The sequence below is a fragment of the Dermacentor variabilis genome, chromosome 5 (assembly GCF_050947875.1).
Source record: "Dermacentor variabilis isolate Ectoservices chromosome 5, ASM5094787v1, whole genome shotgun sequence".
In the NCBI taxonomy this organism is placed as follows: Eukaryota; Metazoa; Arthropoda; class Arachnida; order Ixodida; family Ixodidae; genus Dermacentor; species Dermacentor variabilis.
The window spans coordinates 41,635,784-41,656,803 of record NC_134572.1 but is presented as its reverse complement, the minus strand read 5'-3'; the positions used below and the strand labels follow the sequence as shown (position 1 = coordinate 41,656,803).

The following is a 21,020-nucleotide window of genomic DNA, read 5'->3' as shown; positions in this document are numbered from 1 at the left end:
TCTATCTTTCATTTCTGTGTTGATGTCACCTCCCTTCTGAAGAGTAGGCAGGCGTAGTGCCCCTTCGGTGGCAGTTGCTAGCCTGCTCCTCGCTTTCCCTTTCCTGTTAATTGTACATATGTTTTCAAAACAAATAGTAATAATAATAATAATAATAATAATAATAATAATAATAATAATAATAATAATAATAATAATAATAATAATAATAATAATAATAATAATAATAATAATAATAATAATAATAATAATAATAATAATAATAATAATCAAGGAGGAGGAGGAGGAAAGAGAAAAGAAGAAGGCAGGGAGGATAATAATCAATGTTGCAAAAGAAATGGTATACCCAGAGCAATGGAGGGTCGCCAATGTTATGCTCATACCAAAACCAGGTAAACAACTCCCTCTGAACAACCTTTGTCCTATTCCCTTAATGCCCTTTCTAGGCAGAGCTATGTAACATGTCATCCTAAATCGGCTCACGAAATACGTTGAGCAAAGCGGCATCCTCCCATACAACTTAATCGGCTTTCGCTCCGGGGTTGTCATCCCAAGATGCTGTGCTACTGATCAAACACCAACTTATACAGGCCAGCCCAGCGCATACGGAAGTTTTTTTGGGATTGGATGTGGAAAAAGCTTTTGATCGTATATAAAGCATAAGGCAATACTTGATGTTCTCTCAGAGATGGGGTTAGGTAAGAGACTTTTTAACATGGTTAAGGACTTTCTTAGAAACAGAACTGCTCAACTGATGCTGGGAGAGCTTAAATCGAAAGCTAAGAATTCGGGAAATAGGGGCACTCCCTAAGGGGCTGTGCTATCACTCAGGCTATTCAATCTAGCAATGTCCAAGGTTGCAAGAATTTTGAGAAAATTGAGGGTATACATTATGTGGTTATGGCGACGACATAACCATGTGGACTGCCAAGGGTCATGTAGGACAGACAGACACCAGCGTACAGGAACGTTTATATGTTGTAGAGAACACCCTGAAAGACATGGGGTTGAAATGCTCGGCAGTCAAATCAGAACTCTTGGTCATTAAGCATCCTAGAAAAAGTCTTAACCCAAGAGGTTAAATTCCGGAAGATGAGCTAAGGGTGTGCTTATACACTCATGAAGAATCAGCAATCAGGCTAGTTGAAAAAATAATTGTTCTTGGGTATCAAATAGAAGGGAATAATGCTAACTATAGAACAATGCAACATATCTCGCATAAGACAGATGAAGTCGTTAGGTTACTAAGAAGAATTACCGATAGATACAAAGGCTTACGGGAAGAAAGCGCTTTGCGGCTGATACATGCCTTTGCTCTCTGTCACTTCACCTATGTGGCTGGATTATTCAAATGAAAGCAGGCAGAACTAAAGGTAAATACTAAGCCGGCGTGGAGTGTTTAAATACCATTCCAGAAACCCCGTAACGCTTGTTTTGTGCCAAGAGAAGACTTAGTTAACGAGAAAATTGCATCTGAAGGGTCCGAATACCTTTTTCGAAATTCAAATTGCCCGCCATCCAACCGGGAGTGGCGGCATTGCATACGCCATCACCGTCCTTCGCTTCCGTCAGTGAGCAAAACGGTGTCCGACTGGCGACGGCACCGAGCCAAGACTGAGCGGTGTATTTGCCGCTGCAGCTGCTTTTTGGTCAAGTGGCGTAGACTGTTCGGGCATCTCGCGACGTCACACGGAAGTTGAATTCTCTGCTACTTGCAGTTTGTGCTAGTTTCGCGAGCCAGCAAAACTAGCGCAGCACTACGCGATAACGAAACTACTGAAACGCGAAAGCTTGGACGGCGCATAGTCAAGCGAAAAAGAAACCTTTCGACCACCCGCGTCGTTATGAAGGGTAATTTCAATGAGTTCTGTTTTCTAAATATGAAATATAACTGGGCAATTAGCATCTTATTTCATGTTATAATACAAGAATGTCTTTTTCAACGAGTGGTTGAGTACTAGTGCGAGAATTTAACTGAGAAGGGCTTTCGTCATGGGACAAGTACTAGAGTACTTGAGTGTCCCGGGGAAGTCTCTAACCATGTCCTGCATTTACATCAATTTCTCTGTTATTAAGTCTTTGATCGCAATAATATTGCCGCCTTAGGGATTCTTGAGCACTAATCCATAACTTTAGCTTAACTTAATATTTGCCGTTAGTGTCTCTTTAAGAAACTTAATCTGATGCTCAGGAACCTTGCTAAGGTATCCCTAAAGATACCGAGTAACGGCGCAACCGACAAACTCATGAGTCTAGGAGTGCACAACACAATGGAAGAAATCACGAAGGCCCAACAGCTAGCGCAACACGAAACATTGACAAAAACAAGAGCTGGCCGGAACATATTACAGATAATAGGTGTAGAAGTTCATAGATCAAGGAACAATAGAGGCTGAAGTAGAATTAAGGACTGAAGGAATAAAATCATAACCGACCCTCTACCCAGAAACATGCATCCAGAATTTAATATAGAAAGGAGAAAGGCACGAGCTAAATCACTCTTGCAGGACATAGAAAAGGAGAACCAACTGGCAGCTATAGTTGATGTTGCCTGGGTGAAAGGTAAAGACGCACATACGGCCATTGTAACAAATTCTCGAGGGAAAGTGCAAGACGCTATCACTATGTTTGCGAAGGTCCCCATGGTGGCGGAACAAGCGGCAATCGCTCTAGCCATCATGAGTAATAAGTGGGTCTGCATTTGCAGTGATTAGAAATCAGCTCTAAAGGGTTTTGATAGAGGATACGTAGCAGGAGTGGCAGCTAAACGTTTTGACAACAATGTAATTATGAAAACTGAAATCCGATGGTTTCTTGCGCATCATCATGCAACATGTAGACTGAATTCGTTAACTTGACCCTTGACTACAACCTCTCCCAAACTGTATCTCAGCCAACCCGTGGTTCTAACATACTAGATCTTATACTTGCAAACAATTCTGAAACAGTAGTTCACATAGAAGATTTAGACGGCTTTACTGATCATAATTTGCTTCAACTCACCTTAAATATACCTTCTCCTGTTTCACCCGCCGTGGTTGCTCAGTGGCTATGGTGTTGGGCTGCTGAGCACGAGGTCGCGGGATCGAATCCCGGCCACGGCGGCCGCATTTCGATGGGGGCGAAATGCGAAAACACCCGTGTGCTTAGATTTAGGTGCACGTTAAAGAACCCCAGGTGGTCAAAATTTCCGGAGTCCTCCACTACGGCGTGCCTCATAATCAGAAAGTGGTTTTGGCACGTAAAACCCCAAATATTATTATTATTACCTTCTCCTGTTTCTAATATGTCACCGAAAATAATTTGCGATTATAACAATAGAAATTACATAATCATCACCATTGAACTAGAAACGTTTTGGGAGCACCAGATGCTACCATCAAGTGAAGATAGCTCAAACGTACCGTTCGTACCTGATTTAGATTACGATTACATGGCAGAGACAAACATCACGGTCGAGAGCATTGCTTCGCTGATAAACAGCTTGAAGTGTCGTCTTCTCGTGGCAATGATGGAATAAATTCTAAGATATTAAAAAATACTACTTCTGCTTCAAGTGTCTTCCTGGTTCATATATTCAGGCAGTCCGTAATGTCTGGTATGCTTCCTTCCGACTAGAAGGTAGGAAGAGTTGTACCGATTTACAAAAATGGAAGTGAAAACTCGATTGAAAATTACAGGCCCATCTCGCTTACCTGCGTTTGCTGTAAAATGCTCGAGCATGTCATCGCTTTGCACATTTATAACCATATCGAATCTAACAGTTTCTTTTTCCGCAGTCAACATGGTTTCAGAAAAGGCTTTTTGCGCGAGACACAGTTACTCGAATTTACAAGAGATACGCATCTTAACATGAATCACTACTTAGAGACTGACTGCTTATTCCTTGACTTTTCTGAAGCGTTTGATCGTGTCGCATGCTGCCGCCCCATAACGAAATTATCTGCGTTAAAATTAGTCTCCTGTGCATCGTCACGGCTACGTAACTTTCTATCGAATCGAGAGCAATTTATCTCGGTTAATGGCTTCAATTTTCCCAAACCTAACATTATTTCTGGTGTGCCACAAGGAACAGTCCTTGGGCCTCTGTTGTTTCTAATCTGTGTAAGTGATCTGCCTAACAATATATCGTCTTGCATACGAATATTTGCCGATGATTGCATAATCTACCATCCAGTAGCCGACAGTGATGATTATATAACGCTCCAATGAGACCTAGTAATAGTGAACCAGTGGTGTACCACATGGCTCATGACACTAAACGTGTCAAAATGTAAAGCAATGTCTTTCACACTTCAATCTGGTAATTTGCAGTTTACCTACCACATTAACAATAGTATTATATCCCCGACTACACATTATAAGTATCTTGGCGTGCATCTTACACCTAGCCTATCATGGTCTGAGTACATTACTTGTGTCTCGGCCAATGCATCGAAAACATTAGGGTTTTTGCGCCGGAACTTTCGCAGTGTTCCATCTAGCTCGCGCAAAATGGCTTACTTAAACGTTCGTGCGACCCCAGCTAGAGTATGCGTCTCTTATTTGGTCTCTACACCAGCATTATCTAATTGAAACGTTGGAAATCATTCAGAATAGGGCAAGTCGTTTCATTACTAATAATTACATCGTCCAGTCTAGCATAACGCAGATCAAAGCCGAGCTATCGTTGCTCTCGTTGAGAGCTCACCGTGATATTGCACTGCGGTCATTATTCCATAAATTCATTCACTCTGACGGATTATCCCTACCGTACTTGAAACACCAAGTCTTCACATCGTGCAAATTGCACAATAATTTCAGCTACGTCCGCATATATTGAGCGACACAAGCATTTAACTTTTCACCGCTGCCTCGCGCTATCCGTCTCTGGAACAGCCTTCTAGATAGTAATGCTTCGCTCAGAAATCATGATAACATTTGCAGCAATTTGGTCAAACATTTTTCTCCACACTGTGCGTAGGGTTGAGTTAGTACACAGGTACTTATCACTCCCATTACGTTTACGTTTTCAATGTATTGGCACGCGTTATTGCCATATGTTTGTTTTTTGTTTCTTTTTTAACACTATGCTTTGTATAACGTCTCAACGCAAAGTATCTTGCTGCTTTTATGTAATACTTTTTGCTGTTCTTGGTGTTTTCATGCAATGCTTATCTGTTCATTCCTTTTTTCCTTTGTTTTGATATCTTTCTGTACATATGTAAGTTTCATCGTTTTGTCCCAATGTTTCAATCCCTGTATGCATCGATATCTTTTTACCGATTGTATGTTGTGATAAACTGTACTATATGCCCCCTCACGCTATGCCTCTTCGTAGGCCTGTGAGGTCGTTTTAAGTAAATAAATAAAATATGGAGAAAGTGGAGGAGACTCGGGCAAACCTTAATGAGGTTGCGCATGACTTGGCACGAGGACTTGCTAGCTGTGGCAGTCACAACCGAGCCGTCCTCCATTTAGCCAGGGAATATAGAGGTCATTTAATAACTTACAATGACATTACCCAACATTACTATTTAGGACGCAGGCAATTCCCATTCCCACATTCAAAACTGAACAGGGCTCAAGCAGTCTCACTGCGCTTATTGCAAACAGGTACGTATCCCACGCTGTACCACATTAATAAAATATATCCAGAGAGGGAGATTAAGAAGGACTGCAACGATTGTAATGGCATCATTGGAATCAGACGTATGCTGGCAGGGTGTCCCGCAACTCTTCCCAACCTCGTTGAAGAATGGACACAGTGAAAAAAAAAAGATACGAAGCCCATTGTTTCAAGACCAACGAAGGGCCGTCCAGAGAGCCCATGATGTCGCTGAAGTGCTTGGTCTGACAGTCCCAACGTTGGAGCGGCCCGCCTTGACCTAAAGAATCAAGCTTGTGGACCTCATTTAACCAAAAGTTTTCACACACACGCACACCTTTAACATACCCCTAATGCATGGTGCACGATAGTTTGTGCCGTTTAACATTGGCGGTGATATTGTGAAGTGATCAGGGAACCATATGGCGCTTCACTTCCTGCTTCGAAATGTTCAAGTTGTTGTTCATAATAAAAAAAATTATGTTCGAGCACGTAAATGCTCATTCCGTCATTTACTATAATTTCTAGTTTTCTCTTCAACAAAATGTATTTATTTGAAATAGTTCAAGCAGTTGCTTAATAGAGAGCTTCTTTGGTTCATATGCAGCATTTTAATGGAGAAATCGCACTTGCACCCTGTGTAAGGTTTCATTTAGGGCATGAGATTTCTCCAGAATTTCTTGCGAACCTTAAGATCGCCACGTTGTGCATAACCACGTGAGCGGAGTATTTTAAGGTTTTGACGGGGCACGAGAAGCGCGGTGAACGCAGTGCATTCGGAATATCCCATTTTTTTCCTCTTACGTTTCTTTCGCGTGTTTTGTGCTTCGGTTGTTGCATTACTGCATACGCCAAGTTATTTTCCCTGACTCTCTGAAGAAGGAGAGAGAGACAGAGGAAGGTCTGGAAGGTTAACCAGAAAGAAGCCTGGTTAGCTACCCTGCACGGGTGGAAAGAAACTAGTGATGTAAAAGACATAGGAAGGTATACATGGTAGTTGGTTGTTTACTAAATTAAAGAGAAAAAATGAAGAGAGGGAAATTAGCACTGACCGCACTGCAACTGTCTATCTTTGGCTGCTGGTCCCAGAACGGGGGTCAGAAACGGGGTGTAGCGATAGGAAAGTCACACGACAGGAAGAGAGAATAGCAGAGATGATCGAGAAAGATGAATAGAGAAGCGGAACTCGAGGGCACAAAATTCTGAGATGGTGCATGTCGCTGTCACAGTCCATCTCGCAGGCCTGTAAACAGCGTTCTAGCTGCTTTTGTAAGGCATACGTCCGTTATAACTACTCGATTACTATATTGTGTTTTGGCAATCGCCAGGCTGTCTACTGTGTATCACCGGCTTCTCAATATTGTCACATAGATAGACAAAAATATGCGATTGCTTGATCATAACCGTCACAGGTAAAGCGGTCGGCCCATCCAATAAGAAACAAATATGACTTTGTGAGCGGGACACAAATTCGCAGCCGGTACCACAGAGTTTCTCAAAGCCTCAGTAGCGCGGGCGGAGGACATCTCTTCAAATCACGAACCCATGAATTTAGGCGACTGTTCGTGAAACTAGTTGAGTTCCACAAGGCTAATGTACGATCACGTACCATGGAGCGAAGTGTAGCTGCTACTGCTTATGTTCTTGAGAGTTGAATAGAAACTCCCTGCGTTTGTAAGAGCAGTTGTTAGCACAATAACGAGCAAGAGCAGGTTGGTCGTTACAGCTTTTTACTGCATACTGGATAGCTTTATTGTGAAGCTGTTCAATTTTTGCAGGAGCCAAGGCGACGAAACTGGTTGAGGTGGAGTCGTCTCGCATCGTTAACGTGGACGGCCAGGTGCAAGCATCAAGTAACAAGGAGAAAGCGGGTAAGATACCTTGCCTATACTTTTTCTTCATAATTAAAGAAAGAGTGAACGTTACAGAAGTCGAAGTAAAGAATGTCCTTGGTCTTTTAGGGGTATTCATTAATTGGAAGAAAGCCAATACTCAGGCTGTATATAGATCGCGTAACTGGAACTTGCTGATACTGCCCCAAAGTATTTGGCGCTGTAAAGTACATATGCATTCGGCACTTGTATTTAAAGAATCAGCTGTGCACCAGTGACCAAATCTTTGTCTTTCATTGCTTCCCTTTGCTTCTTGAACTTTCCTTTTTGGCTAGCCTGTGTCGTAGAACTTGTTCATTGCAAGGATGACTTGATCCCGAATTCTTTGCAGATCTTGCAGTCAAGCTTCGTGAGGCTGCTGAAAAAGTTACAAAAGGTGGCTTAAATGTATTGTTGCGCTCGACGCTGTACTTTTGAAAACCACAGCCTGTATTCACAAAAGGCTCTTACGCTAAATCTGTTCGTGACAGCAGATTCGAGCCAAGATGTGTTGTACATATTGTTAGCGAAGGCGTCCGGCCAATGTCGAATAGCATTTACGAATGCAACGCTTTGTGCATTCGGACCCTGAAGAATGTATTGCATGGTAGCGTATTCTTTCCCCTCTTTCCACGTGTTGACGAGTTGTAAGCCCTAGAATCCTGCCGAAGGGCACAGCGTACGTCAGAAATGTAAATCGCCAAACAATTTGCCGTTCCATGTATGGGCGGCACAAAAGTGCAATAGAAACTTGCGAGGCTCAAACTGTTGACATGCAGAAGTGTCAGATTCGTTCGGGTTTGTGTGCAAGAAAATGTCAAGCGTGCTTAACGCGATTACTTTTTTTTATATATCACCCGCTTCTCCTGTGCAGTGTGGCAGTCGACGAACGCGTAGGGTAGAGTTTCTTTGCTGTTTGTCTTTTTTGCTAGGACCTGACGACACACAGCGACAGTGAATGGACGCTGTACAACAGTGGTAAGAAAATGGGGCCTACCACATTGGTGTTCGCGCGAAACGCGTAGAGCGCGTGGGATTTTTGGAAACCAAGGTGACACGAAGGGAGGGAAGATGAACACACCACACAGTTTTTCGGTTGTTGTAGCAGCCCGCATGTCCGGACGAAAAAGTGTTTGAGGAGTGCATTTATAACCCACGGGCATTCTACGAGTTCTGCTCGGTTAAGAAGGCATGTGGCGTATAGAGTTTGCAGTTTTTAAAAGGGAAGATTTTCGCAGGAGTTGTCCTTAGAAAGTGCGTACACGTGTAGATAAATAGAAAGAGAAAGAAATAAGGAGGAAGGCCGGATGTGTAAGCAAACGGGAACATGCAATTTGCTACTCTGCTCGTAGGGCTAAGAAAAAGAGAAATGTAAAAGTTAAGGAAAGGAGAATGTAAAACACCAACAGGCGATTACAACACTAGCACGAAGAGAAAGGACACCTTTTCTTTTAATGCCTTTCTGGCGGATTCAGAGTGGCCTTCCTTTTGGATCTTTCAATGCTAAGAGTAGCCATCATATGCTATACATTTCTTATTTGGTTCCTGTGTGAGCTGTGACGCATGCACGCCGGTGCCCCATTTACGACACACCCGAAACACGTCCCATGTAGTCGCTGCATTGGGTCTTCGGAGACCAGACTTCGTGTGGTGTAGACACGGAGGAAGTCCTGTTACTGTGCGCTTTGCAAATAGGCTACGCAGTCTACTTTATGGCCGTGAGCTAAGTGCCATTTTTTGTGTGAATGAGTGTCGTCTCTTAGTGTTTCATTTCTCAACTTGTGAAGTTCTCTCTTTCGCTATTTTGTTGATTAGTTCTTGCTACACGAAAAGGAGCAGCCGTCATCATTGTACTGTGTCTTCTTATTTTACTTTCCATTCAAGATAGAATTATTTTAAATACGTCGCGTCAATCGTGGGACGAAGAAACACTTTATTGAAACATTGTCCACATAACAGGCACTTCAGGTCACGTAATGTAGCAGCAATGAGACCTTCTCGAATGTATGGTGCGGTGGGTGCACGGTGGTAAACAAAACAACTGCGACTTGCTTTTTCAGCGTTTGTCGCACTAAAATCAGTTTGAATGACTTTCAAAGAGAGAGTTTAATATGTTGCGTTCCTCATTTACTCAACGTGGCCGGACGTGTGGAACTCCAACAGAAGCTGGTTAACTGGCTTCGAAAGGCTTTGGATACGTTTTCCACAGACCATGTTGCAATGTTTGATTCAGTGAATAATTAATGTCTTGTTTAAAAATCTGTGTCCTCGATTGGTATAAGAAATAGTATTCTGGTGATGATTAAATATTTTTGCTCTCTGCAAAGTGTAACGTATACACCATTGTACAACATTGACGTGAAATGTTGTAAGCCATAATTAACTTAAGAAGGTGAATCATACTTAGAACAGTACGTGCCAAATTCGTTAAGTTAACCACTCCCGGAGATCGCCAGATGCAGTAGCGTAGTAAAGGGGGGAGGGGGGCGGTAAGTGGGAAGGGTGAAACGGGCCCGTGTCCTGCCCAAAATTTTTTTGTTAGTATGCGGATTGTCGAGCCTTTATTTTTCTCCGTGCACGCTCCCGCTGCCTCCACAATAAAAGAAGGAAAATAAAACGGTTTCTATCTACACCACCGCCCATATAATAAAGAGTCACGCAAGATTGTTCTGTTCGAGTGGATAATTTCCAATTTCCAATTTCCGAGTGGATAACACATCCAATGGAGTTGTCCCTACCTTCTCCTCCCTATGAGCAGCCACCTATTAACCGCGTACCATTTGATGAACTCGCTGGACAGCTGCATTACTCTCTACCTGAAGGCAGAGCGTTCTTAATGTACTCTTGTAGCCATTGCTGCTGACGAAGCATACATCCAGTTGTATACTCTATGAGTAATTTTTTTGTCAAATTGAAATCGGCAGCGATAATAAAACTACACACATGGCTAAACTGCCCCTCCCATTGCATTGGCGTGCAGTGAAAGACGCCCAGACCGGAGCTACGCTCGCGAGCGTCAAGGAGGCCTCGGAGTTGGAACAGAGCGGCCCGGGTGAACGGCCTCACAGCGTGTCACGCACGCAACTCGACGTGCCGGCCCTAGGCATCCACGAAACCAAGGTCGAGGACTCCCGTAACAGCAACAACCTGCAACGGCAGCTGCAGCAGCAGCAGCTTCTCCCTGGTCCTGGCCTCGCCGAGAAAAAGAACTATGTCCCTTACTCCTGGAACGCTGAGGAACCAGACCGTACCGACGTGCGTGTGACCCCCCCCCCCCCCCCCAACACTGGCGGTGGAAATGTTCACACTCATTCTTTGGCTCGATGCTCTGCAATAAGATGGAACTCATATCCAGCGTACTTGCTTGACGGCGCTGCAGGCGTCGACGCGTTCAATTGTGATATTCATTAGAAAGAAATGTAATCGCCGTGGTTACTGGAGACGCAGGTAGTTAACAATAAGCATTCTCTGCCATAGCAATAGCGTGGATATAAAACAACCGCGCAGCCGCCAAGGAACGTGAGGCTGCAAATGAGGACGAAAATTCGTTCTATGTAGCTCATGTTTTAGAGAGTTTCAACGGGAAGCTTTAGCTCGGGCCCATTTCCAATGCTGTCTATTCAAATAGATGTAAAATGCAGAAACGCTTTTCTGAGATAACCACTGGGTCCATGTTAATGAAAGTTGTTGGCATTAGAAACATGAAGTTAGATTCTTGTCATTGGTTGAAGCAGAATGTTGATTTAGGGCTTGAATATTTTAAAAGGACGTTACGAAAATTGGTAAGTATAAAAAGAAAATGGAAGCACGAAGTTAACAAATTCAGAGCTCTGCACCAAGAACAGATGTCTTAGTGCTCTGACTGCATCCGTTAGAGAATCCAAAGCGGAGGAATTTCATATATAAATTTATATCTTACGTGAATGTATTATATTGTTTACAATAGTACAGCAAAATTTCTAGTGACATATAGGTGGTCTATTTGAGAGCCATATGTAATACATCAATGCTGTCCGCTTTAGATCTGCTATTAGATGCCATTTACAGATTTGCGATATCGCTTTTCTTTGCTGAGTTACATAGCTGTAGCGGAAGCACTGACAACTGGGCGAGTTGCTATTAATTCATATTAACTGCACAACTAAACGGCGACAAATAAGGGACAGGGGACACAAGCGCAGCTCTCAACTAGCTTGTTTCAGGAAAAAGATTTGACACTTAAATACTTTATTGTCACATGACTACCCTGCTGTTAGAACTGATAACCACAAAGAAACCCTCAACATAGAAGAAATGCTACCTACCTTCGACTGGACCGAAGCTATAAAATCGTTAATCAACTTAAACGGGAGTCGCGACACGTGCTGTGCAAGAAGGCAAATTCTTTATCTGACAGTGTGATGATGCGCTCATTGACACATGCTTTACTCATTTTTCTGACATGAAACGCCTCTATGATTCGCCTGTAAATTTTTGTTGGGTAGTCGAAAGGATGCGCGTGGTCGTCAACGAAGCGTCGCAGAGTTGTAGACTTGATAATTTCCTTTTCTTAAAGCTTGCGGTCTACAACAATTTTTATTTAAGAATCGGCGGCCTAAATAAAAGATTTGGAAACAACAGTCACTAGATTTTAACTTTTTCTTTAAAAGGCAACAAACATCATCAAATTTGGTGCAATGTTTGACGAGAAAAACGATTTCTCCTTTCCCCGAGCTAAAGCTTCCTCTCAAGGTGAACGTCTCATCGCCGATATGTCACCGTGACACTGATAGCGTATACGGGAATATCTGGACTGGTCGAAACATACTGCGATGACGTGGTAAAATATAATGGGTTGAAGCTATACGAATGTTATCTAGCGAAAAAAAGCAATCCAGAAATAATGTTATAAAGATTAATAAAGATTAATGTCGCTATCGCTATCTACATGCCATCTGATGCAAACCACAGTCGATCGTTGCTGTAAGCGTTCTGTTCTTTTCGGTTGATCAAGCGTCACGATGTGTCGTGATTGGTGGCAATGCCATCTGCGCCTGCACTGTCGTGGCAATACAGTAATAATAATAATGCCTTATCATGTGGCTCAAAGACACTGTTTTGCGTTGTTGTATTTTACTTGGGACAATGGGTCGTGTTCACTGCTCAAATTCTTGTGGGAAACTATGTAGTACTAGGTGTGTAAAAGCAGGTGTATTAAGGTGATGCTGCCGCCATTGCCACCAATAGGTAAATTAATACTTTTAATAAAGTAAGGTATATTTACAGCTATCATATGTTGTGATCAGCAGTTAATGCGTAGCTGTGGCCATTTGCGATTTCCGTGTAGTACACATCAATTGTAACCTAAGGCACTAATATAAGCGAGCCGAAGGACGCACCTCTCAGCTTTCACAGCTCCAAAGAAAATAAATACGCACTGTCTTTGTCTTGCATCTCTCATGCAGTACACCCCTACTGACCTGGCTGAATACATCCTGAGGACAGGAGACGAAGAAGGAGTTGCCATTGCTGTGGAAGAGCTGCTCAGGCAAGGAATGGTAAGAGGCTGAATGGCATTTCAAGTAAAGAAGCAGGAGTGAGCCTTCACGTGTATAGTGCTGCTTAAGCGTGCAGTGCGATAGGAAAGCACATTTAAATGTCCTTCACAACACACGTCTCAAACAGATACTTTAACTAGTTCTGCATGTCCCTGAGTTGATGTTTTTTTCTATCAGTGGTGCGTCCATTTCTCATAATTTTAAAGCGATAGCTTTCTTTAGCTGCTTCACCCACTTTGGATGAAAGTCTTGCCGGTCTAGCACAATGAAAGCCGGGAGGAGATTCATCTAATGTCACTAGGGAAGTGCTGGCTGCTGTCTTGCCTAGTAGACAAATTGGGTCACTGGATATGTGCTATTGGGCATTTGCTCGAACCGACAACTTCACCACTACGCCAAAGTGGATCGCCACTGCATATACGATATTGGTATGTGCGCACTCTTGGCCGCTACCCCAGAATGGATGCGCCAAGGTGACACAAGGGGTGGCACAAGGTGACACATTGTGACACAAGTGTGCTGATATTGCAAGAAGATTATGCTGTTTTGTATTATTTGGCATGGTTGTTGTCAGCGAGAGTTCCACTTCGTGTGTCTGCTGATGTGTACATAAGAGTTCGGAATTAATTGATGAGTGGAGATATGCAGCACTTCTCAAGAAAGCTATCGCTGTCTCTGACAGTCATCTTCGAAGATTTCTGCCACAATATTTTTTGTCATCGTTCTAATCGGCAGTAGAATGCTAGGCGTACCGAAAGGCGAACCTCTCTAGTTTTAGCAAATATATTCGTTTTGTCTCATTTTATGCTTCGGCGACACAGATGTATAGCTGGTAACGTGACCACCCCCCGAGTATGTTTCTATCGTTTCTTACTTGTACAGTAAAGTACCGTCTGGCAGACCATCACATACATTGAATATATTGTTCAATAAGACATAAAAAACAACGCAAAAGAAAATGAACAAGTTATGAGTTTTCTGCTTCAGGAATATACAACAAAACAATTTTGTAAGTGCTACTCGTAAAAAGTTAAATGTAGACAACGTTAAAGACATCGTTAAAGTTTGCATTCCTTCCTAAGCTCACTCATGCTAGTTTAGTTTATAGACAACTCAAAATACAGCTGTAGCTTAAAAGCACGTTTAAGCGCAAAGCACGGAGAGCATAGAGGAGGCACAACGCTTGGTACTATCGTTTCTCTTTCCGTTTTTTTTTTTGTGTTCTCCAGCCTTCGGCATTTGCACTGTAGAAATAATAGTGCACGTGTTGCTGGAATGCCTCCTAAGTGCACAGAAAAGGTAGCAACCACGCTACAAATTTAGCGCTCTGATCAGCCACTTATTCTCACTTGGGATAATCTTGGATGATGGCCAGTAAGTGGCCTTGGACGAACAGTGAAATATTTTTTTTATCATTACGGAGGTGGTGCTTAAAATACTACGGTCGACTTTATGCAGTCACTAAAGCTCGTTTTTCATCTTTCGTTTTTTCTTCCTATCTTGCACGTGCTAGAGTTTGCGCGAGCTAAAGCGTCCTTTTGCAGGACCTACAGCATTTACATAAGCGATCGTTTGCGGAAACGGCACCGCTTCTCTCCGCTAAAACAAGGGAGACGCACTCCCTACGACGGAGTTGACGCCGTTGCAACGTCCCTGCTTTAGTGGACGCTGTCAAACACCCGCCGTGGTTGCCTAGTGGCTTTGGCGTTGCACTGTCAAACCCGAGGTCGCGAGGTCATACAGGGGCCATTGTGGCCGCATTTCGATGGGGGCAAAATGCGAAAACGCCCGTGTACCATGCATTCGGTGCACGTTCAGGAATCCCAGTTGGTCAAAATTAGTCCCCAGTCCTCCACTACGGCGTGCCTGATAATCACATCTTGGTTTTGGCACGTAAAATCCCAGAATTAAATCTTAAATTGAACGCTGCAAAACTGCAATACTACATATATAGTAAGTTGCCTGTGACAGAAAGTAGAATACTAAAGCGTGTGGATGCGAAAGGGTCGATATGTATAAAAAAAGTACACGCTCGCGCAGATGTGGCCCGAACAGAACATGCCATCCAGTCTTGTTGATATTGAAAGTGCGAAGCCAGGAACGAGAGATGAGGAACAATGATTTATCCAAATCCATAACTGTGCAAGTGTAGGAAAGAACATTTGTTAGGACGCACAGTGCACTTGACAAAGTGGTGAGCGGTAAATGATTAAGAAACAAGAGTGCACGCACATACAGACGCAAACTCACAACACGGAATACTCGTGGAACATGAAGCGAGCGGCGCTGTTATTTTCAATAACTGTCAGTGATGCAAGTTCACCAAAGAGAGAGCGCCTCGCCTAGTCAGCGGGAAATTTCAAAACGCGCCTTCGATTTCTTCACTTTGTTGAGCAAACTCCGCCGCAAATATAAAGCTTTCAAATCCAGCGCAGGCCGCACTGCCAATGTCCTTTCCTAAAATAACGTGTTTCCGTCGTTCGAAAGCCTCCTTGAGCCGTTTATTGCGCGGTGTTATCCTTTATTTGTCGCATGCCTAAAGGAAATAAAAAAGGTAGTTGTATGTGTGCTTATTTCGTGAACACGTCTTTCACGGAAAAAAGCTCTGGCTGCCGGAAATATTTCATATGGAGGCTGTATCTATCCAGGAGCACTTTAGCACTTTGAAGCTTCGTGTGCGGAGCTTCGCTAGTGCTAGGAAACTAAAATCCATGCCGTCCAACTACTTTTTCACACGTCATAAAAGTTGCCGCCGCGCTTATTCATTCATTCATTCAAGCATTAAAACGCCTGTATCACTTCAAGGCATACCGAAACACATTTTCTTCTTCCGCAACCGCTGGCGTAGCTCACAATGTCCTACCTCTATTCTCTTGCGCAGATGACGCGAGAGGAGGCCATCGTGTACCTGCAAGATGTCAAGGCCGAGATGAACTACATTCGCGCTCAGCAGGAGAAGCTGCGCAAGATCCAGGAGCTGCGCGAGGCAATAAACATGAAGAAGAAGGATGAATTCAAGGTATCGCGAGCCTCGAGGATATTAAGCTTTATTAACTTACTACTCCTGCGTGGCCACGACGTACCCACTGCCTCTTCGTGGACTCTCCAACTGTCCTCTGTTGGGCCGCATCGAATAATCCTTTTCGATATGTAGCATCCTCCATAACTTCTGACGTTTTTTTTTTTTCATTTGGTAATCACCGAGATTACGTTAACAGGGCATGGGCTACTCTCCCTTCATCTGCTCTCCCTTCCTTTATTCAGCAAATAGCCTCTGTCTGTCTGTCTGGTCTCTTAGGCGGAGCCTCCGAGAACCCAATTCAGGACAAAGCCGTTCGTTTCGAACGCACACACAAACGTTTAATGGAACTAAAGAGGGCTAAAGAATAAATAGAAGAAAATAGCAAATATAATAGAAACACTCAAATACACATCAAGACACACACTTGGGGCTAGTATGGAGCTAAGTAGTGCGCGAGTCCGGGCTTGCCGCGACGGCAGGGATACATAACAGTCTCGACGCTGCGACAAGCTGGTGAAAGGAGTGGCGCCGGTCTCACCAAAGGTCGTGGTCGAAGTTGGTTGACCGGGCGACCGGAACTGGCCAGCTCTGTCTCGGAGAAGTAAACCAGGCGGCTTGGTGGCACGACCAGACGGCGTACTAGAGCTCAACCCAGCTCCTCAGGCGCGGCGGTGTCGCCTTCAAGGCTGACCACGTGACACCGTGACGTCACGACAGAGGAGAAACGGGGCTCCAACTCGCGCTGTCGCTCGCGGCGTCGCGGCGGTATATAAGCAGCTGCGCTTGTTTCTAGGTGGCTTTGGCTCAACTCTTGCAAGATGGGCTGGGTGGGAATCGAACCAGGGTCTCCGGAGTGTGAGACGGAGACGCTACCACTGAGCCACGAGTACGATGCTTCAAAGCGGTACAAAAGCAACTCTAGTGAATGCGGTGTTGCCTTAGAAACTAGCTGTTTCTAAGGCTCAGGCGTGCGTCGCTTGCTCAGGCGCACATTTCGTTGCCGCGCCGAACGCTACGTTGCTCGACGCTCACCGCGTCCAATGCGGGGCGCGTAGTCGCTGCGCCGTAGCCCATTGTCTTACACCCCTTGGCGGGTCGACGGGAATGCTGTCGCGTTCCACTCTTGAAGGCGAAGCAGAGTAAAGGCCAAGTTATACTCCGACGTTCTCGGCGCGCGGGCTAGCGGCGGTTGCGGTCGGTTACGTCACGTCGGCGACGCCGCGCCAAGCGCAAGTCCGACGCTCTACACTCCAACCGGCGGCCGCTGCACCGAGCGCCCCGAGATCGCGCGTTGCCACAGCAACCGTCCCAACGCATGCACAGAGAATCAACACCGCGGACGCGCGCCGCCCGCCGTTTTGTTTCTCTTTTTTTTTTCTCGAGATCGCGCGCGTTTTGCTTCTACGTGCGGAACGCCGGGAACGCTTCGCCGACGCGGCCCGGCGCGGCCGGCGAAAAATAGGAGCGGAGCTATTCATGCGCCGGAGACGTTGGAACGCGCCCGACGGCGCCGGTCACGCCGGTTACGTCGTGTCGCCGGAGTATAGATGCCAGTTTTTCTCCAGCGTGGCGTCGCGGAGTTCGACGCGCGCGCGCGCGCACGCTACGTCGGAGTATATCTGCGCCTTAACGCATGAGTTGTTTCTTCGTCTAGCCGAACCAAATATAGCCAAGCAACAGCAGTTCACCAGGCTAAACAGTGGTTCAACAACTAAAATAAAGGCTAGTATGCTTCGCATCCTGGGCTTAACCTTAGCTAAGCCACGGCCATTTTTTCTTCTTTCTGGCGGATTAGGCGTTCTCGGATTGGCTGCCTGACGCCCCGTGGTCTTTTTTAATTGGTTTGCTTTTCTTCTTTTAGTTGTTTTTCTAGCGCCGCGCGTTCACGTGCGGGACGCTCTTCGGCGTTGTCGTCTTTCTCCTTCCAGCACGGAATTTGCCTTGGCGCGCGCACTCCTTGTCTGCTCCTGACCGTCCCTATCACCGCACCATGTAGCGCACCACACATAGAAGTATGAACAGCATTTCTTGGCGAACAGCGTTCAACTGCTCAGAGCAGGAAGCTGTGTGTGACAGCTGCTCTTTGCGCTGTTAACGGTATAGCAGGGCATTCGTGTTCAATACAAGTGGCTCTACGTCCTTTGTCTTGCCGTTGCCACTTGTTTATAAACCAGGCGCACGGGTATATCCTAGAATAGCAGCTTGGGCTTGTTGGTTTTCCATCCTGGTGTTAACAGCGCAAAACGCAGACGGGACACGAGACGAGAAGACGACACCACGAGCGCTGATCTTCAACAACGTTTATTGGAAAGAAACACGGCTTCTTATACCTTTGCCCACACGTATCACAGACACGTCATTGCACTTCACGTGAAACACACGCCTTTTCGCACACAATATAATGATTGTACGTGCAAATACAATCAAATACAATTCGATACCCGAAGATAAGATTCTGGAGTACGTGGAAAAATGTATAGATGCACACGGTGCTGTCGGTGTTTTCAAAATTCCTGCAGCGTTTCGACTGGTGGGTTCCTGGAACTTCTTTCTGTATATTTGAATTCCACTCATGTTATGTGGGAGGGGACTGAGTACTTGCAGAAACGCGGCGTGTGTATAGGGTCCTGTATTGGCGCCAGCAGCTAGTGATTTATATCTTGTCCAGAAAGATAGATTACTTCAGAATGTCCTAATCAGAACAAGCGTCCGAAAAGTATTTCGTTTTGTTGATGATTACTTAGTTCTCTCTGATGGCAGTGGCCCGAATTCTGATGACGCAGTTTTGAAGGCCGTAAGGTGCTGTATTCATGCGCTTAGGCCGCTTGCTGTTACCCACGAGGTCCCCACGCAAGGGTCTTTGAGATTGCTTGATCTGAGACTCGAAGTCTCTGGGGGGAAGGTCTGCTGGGCCTATGCACCCAGAGGCGACAAGGCGCCACTGCCATTCCAATCAGCGCATTCAAAACTGGTGAAGAGAGCCATTGCAAACCTGTGTCTAGCAAATGCGCTTAAAAAATCGTGTATCCACGCGATGGAACAAAGTTTTCGTGGACAGGTTGACCGCCTTATTGGGGCTGCAGTTACCCGTCGCACCTTCTTGTGTCTGTTGCGGGACAAATGAGCAAGAACTTGAGACTCGAACGTGTCAGTGGCAAGCAAGGTGGCAAGAACACAAAAACAAAAGAAAAGCGAAGGACCGTGGCCTTGCCATACATGCACACCGTTTGAAAAAAGATAGGGTGCAAAGCTGGTGTTAATGTTGTGCTTACTGCCCCAGAAAAATTGAAAAGCTTCCGCGGATGCGTAAATGCAGAAGAGCCGATAAAGCAGCAAGGGTGCACGATAAATCACCCGAGCCGTTTTGTGGATTGCGCAGAAGCCGTGGTGTATTCTGTACCTTTGAAATGTGGGAAAAAGTATATTAGGGGAAACTGGAAGATGCACACGCGAAAGACTAAAAGAACATAAACTTAACGTCGAGCAGGCGTACATGAATCTAGGTATCCACGACAGGGATTGCCCCTCTAAAGCTTGTGCCGCAGAATTCGGACACTGTGAAGTGCTGAAAAAACACAGTGACCAGCTGGTTCGGGAGATCATTGAGGCAGCCGAGATTGCCAGACTTCGTGACCAATGTGTTAGCTCGCCGTCCTTGTTACTAACAAAAAAAGAACTTGAGCTTTTGCGCGTACAATCATTGTTTCACATGAAGTGAAATAACGTATCGGTGACACGTGTGGGCAAAGGTATAAGAAGCCGTGTTTCTTTCAAATAAACGTTGATGAAAGTCAGCGCTTGTGGTGTCGCCTTCTCTTATCGTGTCCCGTCTATGTTCTGCACTGTTAACATAAAGAGAGTACATCCTGTTATTCTCGTCCTTGCTTTTGTAATTGACGCATGCACACATAACCAGACACACAGACACACTGATAAACATACGCATGCGTCCATACACAGACACACCTACACACAAAGAGCCCTCCCCCTCCCCACACACACACCTCGATCCTCTCCCCTTTACCTGACGTTTGACTCCGATTCCTTGTCTTTGTAAGCAGGAAGCCTTGGATAAAGACTCGCAGAAACAAACTTTATTAAAATGCTGACGCATTAACCCAACCAGAAGTTAGACTGCCGTGTTGTATTTACATGTTTTCTGTGTGCGACGCATTGCAAAACACTGTCCTTTAAGGTTGTCGAAACATGGTCTAGGACTAACGGGTACTCCGAAAGTCTTTCACGTATTTCTTGCAAATTGCGTTTCGAGTTCCCATTTTGGCGCACAGGTTTCATACATGACGTCATCTAGGCACCTTCAGCACACAGTACAATAACCTTAAGCGCACTCGTCACAAGCGAGGAACGTCAAGCTTTTCTTAAGGCGTAAACAGTGTCAACATGGTTACTTAGAGTGACCACTTCTTAAACGCCCGCTGGGAGATTAAGTGGTTCAACAAGGAGTATAAACAGTGCGGTGTCAACAATAAAAATAATAGCGATCACCGATCGGTCCGTCTTGTACGCTGAATAGTTTATTATCGGCAGCGGAAAATTGTGTTGTTTGATTGCTTATTGTATGCAAAGTACCGCGTGTACCTTTGCCGGTGTGTCATGTTTTCGGTACATATACATTTTTTGTATTTCTTGCTTTGTTCTGTGTTACCACTGCGCTAGGAGCCATATCAGGTGTATTTCCTTTCCTTTTTTCTCCAGTACCATGGTAGTCAAGAAATATCGGGTGTGGCAAGAATCAAATAAATAAATAAATAAATAAATAAATGAAACATAAAGCCCATCGGCTGTCCTCGCATTTGAAAACGGGGTTTTTAACAAAAGTAAAAAAACAGAAAAAAACAGTAAAACTCGTGTTTTTGTGTGTTTGCTACTGAGTGGATACAGTTTGACGGGATTTATCAGGAGAACACTAATCACTAATTTGTTGTTTGTTTTGTTCATTGGCTTCATCAAGGTTATCGGGGTTACATTGCGGACAACTGCTT

At 44.7% G+C, this 21,020-nt stretch overlaps 1 protein-coding gene across 1 annotated transcript in view; it reads left to right on the top strand.

Annotated features, from left to right (window-relative positions):
* LOC142583504 (uncharacterized) overlaps positions 1-21,020 on the top strand; it is a 37,778-nt gene that overhangs the window by 5,485 nt on the left and 11,273 nt on the right. The window contains exons 2-5 of the mRNA XM_075693991.1: positions 7,366-7,458; positions 10,439-10,713; positions 12,903-12,995; positions 15,877-16,014. Of these exons, the coding sequence (XP_075550106.1) occupies positions 7,366-7,458; positions 10,439-10,713; positions 12,903-12,995; positions 15,877-16,014 (599 nt within the window). The remainder of the gene's footprint in view (positions 1-7,365; positions 7,459-10,438; positions 10,714-12,902; positions 12,996-15,876; positions 16,015-21,020) is intronic.